Source organism: Paroedura picta, chromosome 3 (genome assembly GCF_049243985.1).
Source record: "Paroedura picta isolate Pp20150507F chromosome 3, Ppicta_v3.0, whole genome shotgun sequence".
Classification (NCBI taxonomy): domain Eukaryota; kingdom Metazoa; phylum Chordata; class Lepidosauria; order Squamata; family Gekkonidae; genus Paroedura; species Paroedura picta.
Genome location: NC_135371.1, coordinates 40,826,597 through 40,845,307, shown reverse-complemented (window position 1 = coordinate 40,845,307; position 18,711 = coordinate 40,826,597). Strand labels below are relative to the sequence as shown.

General features: G+C 43.8%; 1 protein-coding gene across 12 annotated transcripts in view; it reads left to right on the top strand.

Annotated features, from left to right (window-relative positions):
• The window catches only part of PLXNA1 (plexin A1), a 424,561-nt gene that overhangs the window by 120,937 nt on the left and 284,913 nt on the right, over positions 1-18,711 (top strand). For all 12 annotated transcript variants that reach the window (XM_077325380.1, XM_077325387.1, XM_077325383.1 and 9 more), the window contains exon 3: positions 3,166-3,348. In XM_077325380.1, coding sequence (XP_077181495.1) covers positions 3,166-3,348 — 183 coding nt within the window. The remainder of the gene's footprint in view (positions 1-3,165; positions 3,349-18,711) is intronic.

The following is an 18,711-nucleotide window of genomic DNA, read 5'->3' as shown; positions in this document are numbered from 1 at the left end:
GGGGAGGGTGGGAGGGTGATCGGATGGTGTGGGCGCGGGTGAGTGTGTGCGCGAAGCGTGGGAAGTGGCGGCGGGGTGCGGGGAGGGTGGGGGGGTTAGCGGGCGGCGTGCAGGTGGGTGAGTGTGTGGACGGTTGTTTGAAGGGTGGAATTGGCGGGGATGCGGGAAGGGGGGCTGGTCGGCGGCTCCTTCGTCGTCGTCGGCGAGGTTCTTTCGGCGGGGGCGGGCTGACGTGGCGAGAGGCGTCAGGCCGCCAGGCAGGGAACCCCCCGCAGCCGCGCTTCGCTCCCTGGGTCGCTTCGCTCCCTTTGCTCCCTTTGCTCCCTTCGCTCCCTGGGTTGGCGGCCTGACGCGGCGAGAGGCGCTTTGCGCCTCTCGCTGCATCAGGCCGGGAGGAACTGTGAGCCGCGCTGTGCGCCTGCCGATTGGTCCCTCCGATTGTCTGTCGTGAGGAAGGGTCCAACCCGGACCCTTCCTCATCACGGACACATCCCGCCTCGGCAGGCCTTATCGAATTATTTAGTCCGTGGCGCCTGTGGCGCCACGGGCGGTTTAAAGATATATAAGGAGCTGAGTTTAGGTGTCTGGCAGCTTTCTTTAGGGGAGGAAAAGATAGAGGGGGGCGTGTATATCTCTGTAATTCAAACAAACTCCAACTAGCCACTGCTAGGTTCTTCCATAGTCATTGTGTTCTGAGGGAACACAATGACTATTCTGAGGGAATGATTTTCTGAGGGAAATCAGATGTTCTGAGGGAATGATTTTCCTTCTTCCTTCCATTATTCTTTCTTACTTGCTCCATGGCTATTGGATTGTGAGCCATTGTAGCAAGAACTGACCTGTTTCATTGTCTACAGATTGCGGAAGAACTTTAAGCATTTATTAAAGAATAATCTGTAGAAATATATGGAGCGGTTTTGCTTAAAGTGTCAGCCCAGTTGCCCTAGCCAAAGCAGTTCAGCGTCTTCTGTGTTTTGATTCAAATGAGTAGCTGCGTTGGTCTGAAGTAGCACAATAAAATCAGAGTCCAGTAGCACCTTTAAGACCAACAAAGATTTATTCAAGGCGTGAGCTTTCGAGCGCAAGCACCCTTCATCAGACTATGATCTTCTTACATAACAGGGAATATGTACAGAATTGATTTTTGCTATATATTCCCTGTCGTGTAAGAAGATCATAGTCTGACAAAGATCGCTAGCACTTGAAAGCTCACGCCTTGAATAAATCTTTGTTGGTCTTAAAGGTGCTACTGGACTCTGATTTTTCTGTGTTTTGGGCCACCTGAAAAAAAGATTAATTAGATGAGAGCAGTGCTGGTCTTACCAACCAGATTTTAACTTTTCTTGTACCTGAGGGACTGCCTCCCTGCCTATGCCCCTCAAAGAGCTCTATGCTCCGCCACCACCAACCAGCTAATGGTCTCTGGCCCTAAAGAAGCCTGTCTGGCTTCGACCAGGGCCAGAGCATTCTCTGCTCTGCCCCCACCTGCGGAATGAACTCCTGGAGGAGATCAGGGCCCTGATGGAGCTCGAACAGTTCTGCAGGGCCTGCAAAAAGGAGCTCCTCCACCAGGCATTTGGCCGAGATCAGACGTAATCAATCAGCGACCAAGGGCCCCTGCTCCCCTCCCTCCCAGAACTCCACCAGAGCGCTCTGGATCTGTTTTCACAATTGCATTGTTTACATTGTTTATATTGTTACCACTATCAGTTATTAGTATTATTGTTATGGCTATTCATATGTTATGGATTGTTTAATGTATTGTTCATACGTTCCATGTAAACCGCCCTGAGCCTCCAGGGAGGGCGGTGTATAAATATATAATAAATAAATAAATAAATTGTATTAGCCACCTTCCTCTCCCCGTATCCTGTTCCACTGCATGAATATTCTTCCTACTGATTACCCTATAAACTGCTGAAGAAAGCAGCAAAAGGACCAAGCAATCATTTTTTAAAAAGTACTTCTTCCTGAGTGCAGAATTTATTGCCACTTACCTTAATTCTTTCTTCTATTCTTTCAGTGGACAGTTCCTCAAAAGAGTGCTGACCCCACATACCTGCCAATTCTTTCACTTTCCCATAGAGCTGAACAACAGAAAGCAAGAGTAGTCCCTGGTGACCTGCACTGCTACAATTTATGCTGTATTCTCTCTCTGCCTCTTTTACCCCCATTCCAGGACTGCAGTATTACAGCCCTGGAAGATTCAACTACTCTTTATTTTCCCTTGTGCTCACTTATATTTTCCCTAGGTCAGCTAGCCTCATGGAGTAGTAGGAAAACAGCATAATTTTCAGGCATGTTGACCTTCCCTGCCAAACTCAAACTCTTGCATCTTCATCATAAAGATGCCTAAAATACAGGACCAGATCATGCATCATGCTAACTATTTAAGCGAATGTGGCGTTAGGTAAAATGGAAAGACAGTGGGTGCTATAACTGTCTAATGGCCCTCCTGAAAGAAGGGCAGGAATATGCTGGAAGGACATTGAACCAATTTCTGTCTTCTGTAGCATGTTTCCACAGTTAACAAAGAATTAAAAATAATCTTCACTTATCATAGGATATGGGCCTGTATTTGATCAGGTTTAATTAGTAGCAGTTACATAGTAATACATGGATTAGCTCATTTGTGCATTTTCCTCTGAGAAATGCATGATGCTGGACTGTTGATTTTTGCAGTAGAAACTTAAGATACAGGAATTCCGGAGGTACAAATTTCTTCAGTTTTAATTTTGTTCTTTTGCTTTCTTTGCAGTTAGCGACTATCTGCCTTTCCCACTCTTTTCAAAAGACTTTGGAAGGAGAAATTTGAGTAAATGATGGAAACTTGGAATGAATTTGTGTGAGACGTAATAATCATACGTTATGTATGTGCAATTTGGGGTACATTTAAAGCATTGAGTTGGAATGAGTGGGTGCCCATGGGCCATTTGGGAACCATTAGGTGGAATGAAAAGTTGTTAGGAGTGAGGTGGTCCTTTGGAAGTTTCCTGTATAGAATCATCTGCTCCAGAAACCAAAATGTCCTGTTTATATCATTTGTGATGAATTTGAAAATATTTAGACCTTATTTTCACTAGCGGTCCTTTATATAGTATGCTGAAATACTGTCAAACAGCTGATTTGTCTGTGTCTTTCCCCCATTACTTTCCTCTCCTACAGCCTCTACAAATCGATGACAATTTCTGCGGGCAGGATTTTAACCAACCATTGGGTGGGACAGTCACCATTGAAGGTGTGCCACTGTTTGTGGACAAGGAAGATGGCATGACATCAGTAGCCGCTTATGACTATCGTGGTCACACTGTTGTTTTCGCTGGGACGAGAAGCGGCAAGATCAAAAAGGTAGGTGGCTCTTTTGCTATGACAGTAGCTTTGCAGATTCTCTGGCCTTGATGGAGCAACATGCCTGTGTCTTAGAAGTTAAAGTCAGAGGTGAGAATGATGGGACGGAAAGGGCAGATTTCCTTTCACTGACCTCCTTAATGACTTTTGAAACTATTTCTGTATGGAAGAATTTGGCCCTGAATAACTCTTACATGTGTTTCTTGTATCCCTTCTACCTTAGTGTACTTTCAGTGGAAGCACTGGCCTTCACGTACTCTCCTAGGAGTGTGATAATATATAGTAGGGATTTTTTTTTTACATACCATGTATGCTTTTGCCAGTAGCAGATGGCTTTTCTTCATGTCTTGAGAACTATGCAGGAAATCTCCTGGGATAAACAGCAAATAGAAGATCCAACTAGTATGTTTTGGGAATCTGCTGAGGGCAGACTTGGTTCTTTTTAGTTACTTTAGCAGTTGTTCTGACCATCATTCATACCCTGTCTTGCCCTGACCATCATTCACGCTCTGTCCTCCTTTGTCGTGAAGTGGCCTCACTGTTTCCTTCCTTGTATCTGCAGCACTGCCGTACTCTATTGACTGTGTTATATTAAGCAGGCACATCTTGGGGGAGAAATCCCTGTGGACAATGACTCTGCTCTTTCAACATGAAGAACCAAATAACTCTATAACTGAACATGAACAAATGTCTGTCTTGAAAGCTACAGAATATGCTGGTGTGGATGATTTAAACCATCTGTGGATCCAAGTCTACAGGGTGTGTGGGGAGGGTGGGGGGAGAGGGAAGATCATCCCTTTTGAGCTACACAAAAGCTTCTTGTTGGTGATGATTAGCAAATATCTGTAAGCCTCTTCCTCAGTATCTCCACAGGGCATGGATTTCCTGTTATCATAGCATCATTCCTATAATTACAGCTGGATATTCTCTGTGTAAACACAGCCAGTATTAACTGCCTTTTCAACTGAGCAAAGTTGTATTGAGGACCGTGGAATGCGGCTGGAAGTACCCTGCCTGGTAGGAAGTTTCTCTTAAGCCAAGACATGCTGATTCTATGAGCCACAGAGTCATTTTTGCCTTTTATCTTCTTTTTTCGGAGCATTTTTTCCTTTTGTTTTCCTGTGCTAAGCTTCTAATATTCCAAAATTACAAATATTTGCTTATATACAAGCTAGTGTCCCTCCTTGCAAATATGGACAAAGAGGGGAAGGGACAGTACAGGGCGGCTTATTGTGGTAGCGTTAGCCTTAAACATATTAATTGCTTGGAAAAGGCATTTTTTAATACAAAGCAATAAAAAATAAGTATATAATGAGTATGTAATAAGTATGTAAGGATGTGATAAATTTTTCTGGGAGTTGATAAACCACTGAACGTGCCTTGACTACCTGATGTATTTGACAAGGATATGCATTGAGATATTCAGTAAAACTGAAGTAAATCAAAATTTTTATAAATATAATTGACCTTTCTATAAAGAGGTTTCAGTTCAACCAGATTACCTGCAACTATATCCAATTTCTCATACACTGAGGGTATTGAGTAATATAGTAACCAACTCCTCCCTTCCTCTCAGTGTTGTTATGTTGAAAACTGACCTAAAAATAATGACATTCAGTAAGAAGGAAGAGTTGGTTCTTATATGACACCTTTCTCTACCCAAAGAAGTCTCAAAGCCGCTTACAATTGCCTTCTCTTTCCTCTCCCCACAACAGACACCCTGTGAGGTGGGTGGGGCTGAGAGATCCCTGATATTACTGCTCGGTCAGAACAGCTTTATCAGTGCTTTGGGGAGCTCAAGGTCACCCAGCTGGCTGCATGTGGAGGAGCAGGGAATCAAACCTGGCTCTCCACATTAGGCATCTATACTCCTAACCACTACACCAAGCTGGCTCTTTTCTTCTATGCTTGGCTGAATGTTGTTTACTGAAGGCAGTGTGAGGTAAGAGAGGGGCTTAGGCCAACGGATAATACAACTGTTTTCCAATCATCTAACCTTCCCAGAACTTGCTCTGATTATTCTTTTCCAGAGTGTACTTCCACCAGCAACTTTGCTGGTTTACTAGATATGGGAAAGCTTTGATTCTATGTGTAGTCCCGCTTGAACATTTCTCTTCTTTGGTGCTGCTTGTTAGGTATAGAAAGACATATTCTCTTGCCATGCATAATCACAGGCCTATTGAGGGCAAAGAGGTTAACATACAGCGCTTGAACTTCTCCAAACTTCCTACTCTATGATTCTAGGATTCTAAATTTGTCTGTCTAGGCAGCTTCTCAGTAGTAAGTGTTCCACCACAGAATGATGTCATGTTTTGTTCCATGATGTAAAGAATTAAATACTATTAATAGTAGTTGTAATTTCACTAAAAAAACAATTAAGAACATAAGAAGAATCCTGTTGATTCTTCTCTGGTTCAGCATCCTGCTTCTTGCAGTGGTTGATCCCTTTAATCTGTGCATCCTTGCTATAGGACTTTAGAGGCTTTATTTCCCCCTTTTTGGTATTGCTGGCTTTTGTTTTGTCCATTTTCCTTGGTGATGTTTACAGTTCATGTGTTTTTTGTCATTTATACATTTCATGGTTTTTTTAACCAACATTTTACTCCATCTATATATAACTGGTTCAAAACTATCCATTTTAATCATCATAATTTTATCAGATTTCCTTACTATGGCAATCAAAAAAGACAGCTGCATTTTCATCCTGAGGGAAAATTCATGTCAGAAATTGGGAGTTTCAAACTGAAATAATGGGTTCATAAAATTTGGCAACAGACCTATGGAGCTGCAATTTTAATAGAACATCTGTATGTGTGTGTCTGTCCCTGCTGAAAAATGGCACTTGTGTGCGTTTTTACCCTCTAGCAAAACCTCTGCAATACTGGTACTGTGATGGCCCCACATACCCACTAAATGTGGTGCAGTACTTAATTGCATGGTATGTATTTTTAGGGTTGCCAGCTCTGGGTTGGGAAATACCTGGAGACTTTGGCGGTGGAGCTGGGAGTGAGGAGGATTTGAGACAGGGAGAGACCTCAGTGGAGTGTAATGTTATGGAGTCCACCCTCCAAAGCAGCTATTTCTCTAGGGGAACTGATCTCTTTAGTCTGGAGTTGAGCTATAATTCCAGGGGATCCCCAGGCCCCACCTGGAGACTGGCACTCCTATTTATATTTTATATCTTCTGTGTCCTACTCAGCCACTCTATCTGTTGCTCAGATTGCAAAATACCTTCCTCTGCCTATAAAATGAAAATCCTACCTGCCTGAAATTTGGCAGGAAGGATACCTTGGGTAAAGAGTACAGTCCCTGAAAGTGGCTTTGTTTTCTGTGCTATTGGGATGTCATAACAGCCATTGAACCCAGTGAAAAATAGATTAAAAAGTAATAAAAAGGAAATGAATTTAGCCACAATTAAGGGGGGAGGGAAACCCTGGAGTTTAAAAAATTGCTCATCTTGAACGTACATTTTATGACCTGTAGTTTAAAAACATGTGTTTGCTGTATTCATACAATATTTTTAGTTGTATGCTGTGCTTAAGAACATTGTCATGTGAAAGGTTGCCGCATTGGTCTGTGTTTTAGAAGGCCAGTTCATGACCGGACTGATCAGTTCACCGCTTTGTGAATGTGCGCCAGGAGACGTGGTCTCTGATGTTGTTGAGGCAATGCACTAATGTATGTTCATTATTGGGTCACTGTTCTGTGACTTTTAGGAAATGCTAGTGACATGATTCCCATTTTATGAATGCGGAAACAGACACAATAACTCGCACAAGGTCACATTCCTCCCTTAAATATAGCCAGAACAAGAACTTGCTGCTCGTGTCTTGTGTTTCTCGTTGGAATGGGTTGTCCTTTTATATCTCAGTGCACAGAGAGATGGAATGTTCCACACACTGAACTTGCGGTTTCTCCTTTCTTGGAGTCATCTGTGAGCAGTGTTTGCCTACTGTGAGAAAACTAGTATTTACTTATGTAGACATGAGAACAAACAAGATGCATGTTTCTAGTTCAGTTCCTCCAGAATGCAGTGTCTGGCCCTACTCCAAGCAATAGGGTCATTTTAGGAAATGTGGTTACGGTGGTGTAGACTCCATGCTAGTATTCACAATAATCCATTTGTCAATTAAGCTGTTAAATATTAAAAATAAAAAAGTAATTCTTAAAAAATCCATCTTTCAGAAGAGATAGATCAGTTTATAGGTGGGTATGTAGTGAGTTAATAATGTTTTGCCTGAACTGATACATTTTTGAGGAAGTTGGAAATACTTTGAGACAGGTATTGCTTCCTATAGCATGGACATTTATTTCTGTTGCCCTCTATATTTCTGGTTAGGCACATTTTGGGCTTTTTGAACACAATAGAAATGTGCAAACGTGTTTACCAATTTTCTCTGTCCCTGCTATAGTAACTTCTTTTGTTTGATAGATCTGAGGCAGCCATTCTCAACTTTCTCTCAAATGAGAAACCCCTAAAATATTCTTCAGGTGGCGCGATGGTGCAAAATATGGTAGGGAAGCATAGCTGTGTACATGCCCACTTGGGGCCCTTTCCCATTCCCACCCGTTTCAGGCCCATCGTTGGCCATTCTGGGAAGGGGGTGGGTGTGTTGACATGACCATATATTTATTATTATTTCATTGTATTTATTTAGATATCTATACCGCCCTTCCCTACGGCTCTGGTCATATCCCTCAATAAATGTTTATCACATTTTAAAAAATGTATTAAAATTCAGTGAACACCCACAAATTCAGGAAACCCTACCAGGGCCATCAAGAAATCACAGGTTGAGAAAGCCTGGTCTAAGGAAAGGTGCATGAACAACCATAATAGATGAAGGACTGTATTGGATCCAAACACAAACCAACAGAAAGTAGTCTCATAGTTTGTGGTCATCATTCAAAGATAGTCTTGGATCCTTCATATGAACTGCCAGACTGCAGTATTGATTATAACAGGTGTAACTGGGGGCCTCTGTGAGGTAAAATGATTTAAGAGTGACCATGAGGAGTCTCTGCTAGTGCCTAGACATACGCTGTCATTATCAATAACAGTTTGTTGGGCCTCGGCTGTTTCAGGAGTTATGGTTTTCATATATGCAGAGATAATTCATTGTAGGGAAATATGGTCTAAAGCAGTGGTCCCCAACCTTTTTATCACCGGGGACCACTCAACGCCGGGGACCACTCACTGGGGACCACTCAATGCCTTTTACTGAGGCCCGGTGGGGGGGGGTAGTTTACTCCTCTACTCTCAACCACTGCCCTAACGCTCTCTGATCGCTATGGTAATGTTTAAACATCCCTTCAAAATAAGATACAGACATGCCACAACAATGAAGTGTGTTGTAAAGGGCTGGGGGGGGGGGATGAAGTAAAGGGCCGGGGGGGGGGGAAGGCATCCTTCGGGGCCCACCTCCAATTAGTCAAAGGACCACATGTGGTCTGCGGCCCACAGGTTGGGGATCGCTAGTCTAAAGCATGAGACAAATATATTTTTTTCTAAAGATAACTTTTTCTCCCTCTCCCAAAATAATAGAATCTGAGGGTATCCCATGAAGCCAGTGGGCAGTAGGCTTAGAATGGACAGAAGGATATACTTCTTTATACAGTGAGTGATTAAAATGTGGAATTTTCTACCAGGGGATATAATGAAGGCCACAGCTTTTAAAAATGGATTAGACAGATTCATGGAGGAGAGGTCATGGTGACTGAAGGGAACCTCTCTATTCAGAGGCAGTCAGCCTTTGAATCCCAGTGCCAAGAGGCAACATCAGGGGAAGGCCTTGTCCTCTGCGTGGTGTTGTTGGGTCTCCGGAGGAACTGGTTAGCCACTGTCTGAAATAGGATGCTGGACTAGGTGGACCACTGGCCTGATCCAGCATGGATTGTCCTTATTTTCCACTGCAGATATCTAGAGTGGGATGTTGCTGTGGCTCAGAAAAAGCATACTGTGGAGAGCATCCCTCAAGCAGCTCCTGAACAGTCCCAAAAATAAAGCGGCTTTCTCAGTGGTTGGTCCACAGACTTTCTGTGTTGTCTGTGTGGGGAAATTGGACCTAGAGGACAGTTGGTTGGTCTTAGGGTTAGTTCCTCCCAGGAATCTAAACTCTCAATGTCTTTGGTCTTTCATCCTCCTGGGAGACTTTTCATTCCCTTTCTGACATTAACATCTCCTCTTGAGTCTTGGCATTTCCTCCCTTTTTTCTCTGACTAAAGATGGCTCTGGAATGGTTGGTGCCTTTTAGCCCAAACAGACCGTGAGAGGGTGTTAGGAATTTAGCCGCACAGATGCCAGGAGAAGATATCGGAAGACATCCACATCCCTTTCTGATCGATGTGTGGTCTGAAGTGACTAGTGTCTCATTTCTACCAGCCTCTCTTCCTCGTATTCCAAATTGCAGGTTTTGAATAGTTCTCTGCTGGTACGGTCGTGTGTGAGTGTGTAGAGGAAGTGTGGGAGGAGGATTGATGAAACCATTGAGACGGTGTGCTACGCATCCAGTTATTTATCCCTAGTGATTGCTGATGATTGCTTTTTGTCTGGCAAATTTTCCCCTGAGGTGGCAGTTTGTTCCTGTTCTCATATACTTTCCATGTTCTGCCTCTTCACGTAAATTCTCCCCTTGTGATCGCTCCCCCCCCCCCCCCATTTGATAATCTTCCTGGCAGGGCCGAGGAAGCAAATGTCCAGCAAAAGATGCAGCAGCTCCGGATTTCTTTTTTTTTTTTTGCCAAGTAGAGAGAGAATACAGATAATTATACCTGCTGTTAAGCACCTCATATTCTCCTGGCACAATGCAGTAGTTTATGTAGAGGGAAATAGGCCTGCATTCTGATAACTTCCCAATTGTATCAGTAGTGAACGGCCATATGCAAGATCTCTACGGCTGCCAACTCTGCTTTCAGTGTAAAACTTGAGTTCTAGTTCATTTTGCATAATTATCAAAATCTCCCTGACTTAAAGAATATGCAGGAGCTTGTATTTGATCAGATGCAGGGAACAAAGGGATCTGACCAGAGTGTTGGTGGAAAGTAATGAGATTTAGCTGCCTTTGCTGTTGCAGCAGAGCTGGACAGGAACTTAACATTGTTGGAGTGTGTGTGTGTGTGTGTGACTGCATAGTGGTTGTTGTCTCCTGCTTTAACCTTGAAGACCTAGCATGGGGAGTCTGCGTGGTGCCATTGAGAGCACCTGCTTCCTTTAGCAAGGGCTGTCTGGCTGGGCTTGGATGATGGAGGAAATGCTGTCTCAGCAGTTACCTGATCCTCCTAGGGAGCCTGGTGCAATCAGACCCTGCCCCTGGCTGTCTCTGCAGCTACAGCAGGAAGACAATTCTTCCAACTGGCCTCATTCCTCCCCAAGGTGTAGAGTGATGGTGGGGGAATCTGTTGCTACAAAGATGTATGAATTGAGAATGTCCTATCTGCGGAATTCATTGATGGAGGAGACAGCTGTAATTTCTGCTAGTTGGAGCTTTTAGAGGGGATAAGACTCCAGGATTTCCTGGGGGAAATTTGAGAGCTGGGGGGAAATTGAGAGGTGCAGGAAGGACTCGGGACTGGAATTCTGATTTTCTTGGGCTTTGTGGTCCTTGGTTGCTTTTGTAAATCCAGCCACCACCTCCACCACCCTTGCTAATAAGAGAAGAAGAAGAGAAGAGCTGATTTTTTAATACTCTGTTTTCAGTACCTGAAGGAGTCTCAAAGCTGGTTACAAAAGCCTTTCCTTTCCTCTCTCCACAACAGAGAGAGCTCTGACAGGACTGCTTTGTGAAAACAGCTTTAACAGGACTGTGACTAGCCCAAGGTCACCTTGCTGGCTGCAGAATGAAGAGCAGAGAATCAAGCCCAGCTCTCCAGATTAGAGGCTGCCGTTCTTAACAGTACACCAAGTATTCCTACATTTAATGCACAAACATAGGCTTAATTTAAATGAATTGCCATAGACGTTTTTTGTGAGGCACAGATAGCAGCTCCTGCTGGGAGAAATGTGGAAGAGGGGCAGAAAAGTGGCCACCCATGCAGCTTGCATGGAGCCCATTTGCACTGTTCTGCATCCTGGCATGGGTCTTAGTCCCTGCACTTTCTAAGCAATAAAACTTGTGTTAGCATTTCCCTTTGTCACCTTGGCCAAAGGCTGTGCCTGGCTGTACAGCCGGAAAATATGCTTCCCTTCTCAGGTTTCCGTCCTTCCATAACAAGAGGTGGCACAGTTGCAGTTCTTGAAAAGGAATGTCGGGCTAAAGGAGTGGCTGGGCTAAAAGCATTTTGCCTCTGTGTGCTCAGCAAACAGTCCGGCCAGGTTTTGCCTTGAGAGCTGCCACCTAATGGCATGCTGACCCGCTGTTCTGCAAGATCTCAATGGAAGTTTAGAAGGCTGTGGGATCCTGAGCCATTAGAGAACTGTCTGGTTTCAATATTGCACTTTTTATTTCCCCCAGAAATTGGCCAGTGGAGATGTGTGATGTAGGCTCTCGCTTTCGAAAGGGAACTGTGAAGAATGAGAGTAATGGGTAGAAGAACCCCCAGGTGGATTCTTTGTCATGGTTATACATTTCTTAAAAGGCAGGTTGTGATTTGGCAAATACTCTTAGTGAACATGCTCAGGCACCTGCTTGCATCACGGTGGCATGTTGTGATCATGGGCACTGAATGTACATGACAGGCAAACAGTTCAAGTGGGGAATCGCCACATCGGCATTTGTGCAGCAATGCATTCACTTCTCCCCCACTTGCATGCTGCCACCAGTGGTTTAAAGAAGGAATGATAAAGATGGCCTTTGAAATAAATAATTTTACGAGAGGAAAGCCTTTCACACTTACTTTTGCCGGTTAATTCTGAGGGTGACTGCTTGCATGCTAACAGCCGCCCTGGGGAAAGAGACTGTTTCCCCCCCTGCACACTGGCAAAAGTGGCAGAACTAAAGTTACCCACCAAAGCTGCCCTGCTTAACTTTTGAGTCAGGTGGAGAGCAGTAAGGGTAGAAGGAGTGGATTCAAGGTTCGAATCAAGTGCAAGGCATGGCCATCAAATACAGGACATGTGCCTGTTGATCAGATTCACCTCTAAGGTTCTCAGCATGCCTCATTCCTCTGGCAGTAGGACTAATTGCCTTGGCTTCAGGTAACCAGTGACGTTAATGATCATAGATCTATGATCATAGATCATGGAAAGAATCTCCAGGGCACCAGCTGTTCTCTCCTGAGCCCGGACCCCTCTCAGAATGGGACTTCCAACCCACTGGCTGGCTACTTATAAATCTTCCATTCTAGTTATGTCACAAGGAAAATGAGTTTGGAAGGATATTTGTAGTGAGGAAAACCGGAAAGGCTGTGGCTTAGCTTAGAAGCTCTGTTAAGCTCAGACCCAAAACCTGCTTTTGACTATAGAGATGTGATGCCATGACAAAGAAGGAGGTCTCTTCCCCTCCCCATTAAGAAACCACACCTTTCCAACCAAAGAGGCTTTTCAGAAGGCCAGGCTACACCATGGTTTTTATGTCTCCCAGAAACAGACATAGAGGGCAAGCGGCTTTGGTTGCAAAACCACGAGTGCATCCGTGCCTGGAGAAATCCTACTCCTTGTGTTGTTTGATGAAGGACAATTTTGCATCACTGCAAACGGAAGGGAAAGAAAGGCAAGCCCTCTCTAGAAGACAGGTTGAAAGAAAATTCTGAACGCATGACCATGGCCCCCCTTTTCAGAGTCTGAGCCCTTGGTGGACAGCAGGCTCTTCTCTCCATACTCGACTCCCCCCCCCCCGTCCTTGTCCAGCGTGCCAGATGCAAACAGAGATCCCCATTGTCCCAGGGATGGTCAGTGTGGGCTCAGCTTTGTTTGCAGTGCTTCCCTAGACATGCCTCGAACAGTTGCTTCTCAGAGGATGGGCTGCTAGCCAGCACCTGTTGCAGCTGGTGCCTCGCCCTGACCTGCCCTTCCTCATCCTGTTTCTTCTGTCATCCCCCTTCCCCTCCCTCCCTCCCTCCCTCCCTATTTCCCTTGTGCCTCTTCCCATCTCAACACTGGGAGGTTGTCAACATTGTCTGGATCTCTCTTCTTAATCACTTGTCAATTTGGAAGCCTAAAATCTGGGAGGAAAACTGGGGGTGGTTGGGGGAGGACAAAGGGCTGAACCTGGAGAATGATCTCATGATGTCCTCTGTTTGGCTCCCTGTCAATACGGAACGTTTTGAAACATACACACTCCTGTGTGTATTTCTAGCAAACTCGAAACTGTCGTGACATATCTTGAGTCTCTTAACATCTCTACTTCTTTTAACGCTGGTTTAATCATCCACATTTTTAGACAAGTGGCACTTAAAACATCAAGGCACCAACAGACTGGAAATTTCCACCAGCAAATAAAAGAATTTCATCCACTTCAGTGACCTAGTCCCTGAGGTCCTTAATAAGCAGGATTCCTCTATTTAAAAGTTTTATAGAAGAAGTCATTCATTTCTTTTTTAAAATACTAATCTAAAAACTCTGTGGGATATTGAAATGCTTCAGGGTTCGTTCTTTTTTTTTTTTTAACCCTCATTCTGAGGGCTACAGTGTCCTGCTCTTTAAGGAACGTGGAGGTGACATGATCTTTCCCATTCTTTCCCCTGCCAATTAGATCGGAGGTAGTTTTCTCACCCCTCCTTCCCAAGTGCTTCAGCACATTCTTTTAAGGACTTGTAAGAAATTTATTCAGAATTAAACAATCATGAGCTGGTGTTCTTTGTGCCATTCTAGAAATATTACAAAGGTCAGTCTTTTATAAAGTACCTTTTTTTTTCTTTAGAAGTTTCATCTCCTTCTGGTCTTGCATCCGACACATACAGAATTGTAAGCTTTCATTCAACACTTTAAAATTAATAAAATAATGCTGTATTTAAAAGATTTATGCTGGAGATTTTAGAACTGTACCAGACCAGAGACCAGTAGAAGTGTCTCAGTGGTATCATATGCATGCTCTCAAGGCACTTCATGTAAAATATCTGTGCACTTTTTTTGGTCTAAAACGAAATACTTAAGTAAATATAGTAGTCACAGTTGTCCTGCTAAACCTTCTGGCAATACAGCCTAAGTAATCCCTGCTGCAGAAGTGTGAAATGTGGTACCTAGCTTTACCCTAAAAGACTCGACCTGTATTCCAGCATCACGTATAAGGGCACTTCATGAAAAATGTGAACAAACCTGGCTTGTTTCTGGATCTGTACAGACTCCTTCCCTTTCTTTCTTGTGTTGAGATTTGTAGAGATTTACTCTTAACGATGGGTGGTCAAAATGCGGCCCTCCAGATGTCAATGGACTACAATTCCCATGAGCCTTTGCCAGCATGGACTATAATTCGCATGAGCCCCTGCCAGCAAATGCTGGCAGGGGCTCATGGGAATTGTAGTCCATGGACATCTGCAGGGCCACAGTTTGACTACCCTTGCTCTTAACTGTGATTACCCATGATGCACAAATGGAGGTGCCTGAAGTTAATGCAGTCACAGAAGCTCTGGCATTCTTCAGATAAACACCATGTGTGCCTAGGAATTTCCGCATAACAGATCACCAGCTAAAAGAAAAAAAAGTAGGAAAAGGGGGGAAAAAAACCCTGAAGAATGTTTCGGTTCAGCCTTATAATTACACATTTGTCTCTGTGTTTTGGAAATATTGGATCTTAACCAAGAAAGGGACACTGTGGCTGAAGGAGGAGGAGCCTGAAGGTTTTCATTAAATGATACCATCATAATTTGACTTACATTAATTCTTTGTTGCCCTGACCTTGATAGCCCAAGCTAGCGTGATCTTTTCAGATTTTGAAAGCTAAATAGGATCAGGCCTGATCACCGTATGGAAGAGAGACCTCGAAGGAATACCAGGGTCGTTGTGTGTGAAGGGAGGCAATGGTAACCACCTCTGATTGTCTCCTGCCTTGAAAACGCCATGGGGTTGCTATAAGTCAGCGGTGACTTATGGCAAATAAAATAGCCTAAAATCTTTGCTTCGTGTATCAACTAAAATTAACCTCCATTATTACTGTTAATAAAAGGCCTGCCACATTTTTTACTCTTGGCCTTTTAAGGGCCCTGCGTGTTCTGTATGGTGTCTGGGACGCATTAGATCAGTTTTTAGTTGTTTTGACTTCAGTAACAAATGGATGGCTTCCTTTTTGTCTTTATGCCAAAAGTGTAACGTTATACCAGTCATACCCTGTGCCCACTTATTTCAACAAAGCATTTTAAACAAGATGCTGATGAAGACACGTGAGAAATCTCTTCCCTTCACTTTAACGTCCAGCTGGAAAAAGATTTCTGGAGAAGTTGAAAACTTGCACGCTGTGTTCTGTTGTATCGGTTGGTCTAATAAAAGCTATTATGTGGTTTTGTATCTTGATACTTGTGGCAAATAAAGATTGTCTCCACGTGACCTGACGTGGCCCCATTACTGAAGCATATGAGCTTTCTTTCTTGCTCTCCTTCCATCCTGCCAGAGGACAAGAGAGCACAGACACAGCGGCCATATCTCCTAGGGAAACGGATTTTATTATATATGCTGGCCGAGGAGAGGTGGCACCAAGAGAAAGACTTTCCTGTCTCTGTGGTGCTTCTGGCCGAGAGAGGGAGAGGTCATTTGCAATTGTGGTGGTGTAACAATATGGAACTAGGAAAGAAGCAAAGGAGGGTGGAATGGGTGGGAGCCACACAGGCGATGACTGTGATTCCATGATGTAACTGCAGTATAGGAAGTGAAGGCCTGCTGCTGGTAGAGAGGTCCTGACAGGCTTTCTCTTAATGTGGTGCTATCTAGGCCAGTGCAATTCACTGGAACCATTGCAAGTAATCTCAGTGGAGACGCAGTCACTTCTCAGTCACAAGGCACATGGTTATTTTTTGAATGCTTCCTGTTTGTTGATGTGTATTACAGTCTGTTTTGCTGGCCTCTTAATTTCTGTAGTCATGGGATTGTCATGGGGAGACAGGGTGATTTTGCAATAGTGAAAAACTGTGGAGATAGCCTTCTAGTTGCAGGCATTGCACAGAAGGCTCTTCTCCCCCTGGACAACATAGTGGCCAGAGCCTACCGCAACAAATGAGTTCCCAATCCAGAGCCTTCTGAAGGAGATAACCAGGATGCCAGACCTACTACACCAGGGTACCTTCTGGTATCCAGATCCAGACTGGATGAGAATGACCATCTGGAAATTGAATGGGGAAATCTAACCGATGTTGGTACTCACAAGAGGTTGTAGGGACAATCCTAGCTTTCAGGAGAAATTCACATAATAGACCTTACAATGTAACCTGGAAGGTTTTTGTGAGATGGGGAAGAAGAAAGGAAGTGATTTTACCTAAATCTTTCAGTAACAGTGATTCTGAACTTCCTACAAGATATGGTGGTTCAGGGTTAAAACCAGCCACCTTAAGAAGACAAATAATGGCAATTGTGACTGTTTGTCTGCCAGTAGAAGGCTTTCAACTCTGTCACCTCCGCACATAGTTCAGTTTCTCAAAGGGGACAACCACGAAGCCTTGTCACAGATACATAGTTCCCCAACATGGAAACTGAATGTGGTCTTACAAGCTCTGACAAAGGCTCCATTTGGGCCTGTCACAAGTACTTTGTTAAAACGGATATAAAAGTGATATTTCTCATAGCCATCACATCAGCAAATGTGTGTCAGAATTGGAAGTCTTATCTAAAAGTCTTATCCAAAAGTATCTTACACAAGGACAAGGTGGTGCTATGCCCAGATCCAACTTTCAGACATAAGATAAATGCTATACTCCACAGATTGCAAGAAATCATTCTTCCATCAGTCTGCCTGGATCCAAAATACCCTAAAGAATGAGAACGGCACAATTAGAGGCTCAGAGGACTCTAAAGCTTATGTATTCTGCACAGAAAGCATAAGAAGATCTGACATTTTTTTCTTTTCAGCAACTCCTCTGAACATGGGACAGAAGGTGTCCAAGGCAGTGATCACTAGAAATCTGAGAACCTACTTGGCTGAGGCATACACATCACTTACTTTGTCAATACCTACAGGGATTATTGGCCATTCCATTTGCAGCTTTTGTAATGCAGCTTTTGTAAACAGAGCATCAGTTCTAGAAGTCTGTAAAGTGGCAATGTGCTCATCTATTGCCACGTTTACCAGACACTACAAGATTGATCAACACAGTTTGGCTGAGGCTGCCTTTGGCAGTTGAGTCTGGCAACATGTTCTGGAACCAGTCTAAAGTACCCACCCAGGTATGTTAGGCTCTAAAAGGGCCCATCCTTGCAGATGTCCTCCAATCCAGGGGGAGAACGACCATTGGACTTACTGAAGAGGATCCTTCTCTCCTGGAATATGGAGGACATCTGGACCTCTTGATCTGATTCCGGGACATGAAACACTATTCAGGTAGTGAGATATAGGTGAGCCTGGTGAAATGCAGCAGATTTTCTCTTTTCTTCCTGTTCTTTTTTCTATAACAAAACAGTTTGTGAATTAAGATAATTAATATGTTTAATGTTAATAAGTCCTAGTTTCAGTTATACTGCTCTATGACTTTTGGAGTGTCCAGACTGGGAAGTGAGATGCAACATGCAGGACAGGAAGTGAGGGAGGATGTTTTAATTAACACCTGCCTCCCTGAGAAGCCAAAGGGAAACCTATCCTTGCAGATGTCCTCCATTCTTCAGTGGAGAAGTACCCTCTTCGATAAGTACAATGTTCATTCTCTATACTTTTTTTACTTGTTTTGCTTTAGCCAGGCTGCTTTCTCAAGAGAAATGATTTTCTGTACCTCTTTTTGTTTTTGGCAGTGTCCAAGCATCATTTCTGTGAGTCATATACAGACTGGTAATATGTGCACACAATCCAGTGCCATCCAAAACTCTTAGGATTCAGGAATACACAAGAAGTCCTGTGAGAGAATAGCTTGAAATAGGGTTTCTCTGTAGCCTGTGGGTATGGCCTTGCCTGCTGCTCTACTTCATGTTTTTGGAAAGTGCCACCAGGTCCTTCAGACAGCCGCCATCTGTTGTTGAGTCCACAAATGGCCTGAAATAAGGTAGAAGCCCCTTAAATATTGATGAGGCAGAAGAGACCTTTGGAGCTTTTTGCCTCAGGCATGGGACGTTAACAGATCTTTCTGTCACTCAGATGGGAGTGGGGGAAAAGGAAGGATTAAGCCTTGTGCACTTTCTGGAAGGGGATTATCTGGCTCCAAGGTTCTGTTGGGAGTTCTGCTTGTCTCTCTCTTAAGGTCGTTTGCAAAGGTTATGTAAAGATTGCTAGCAGAAGACATGAGAACCTTTTAGAGCCAGTCCCCATTTTAATCAGTGAAGGATCTTGGAGTGAGATAAAGTTTGGGACTAGAGAGATT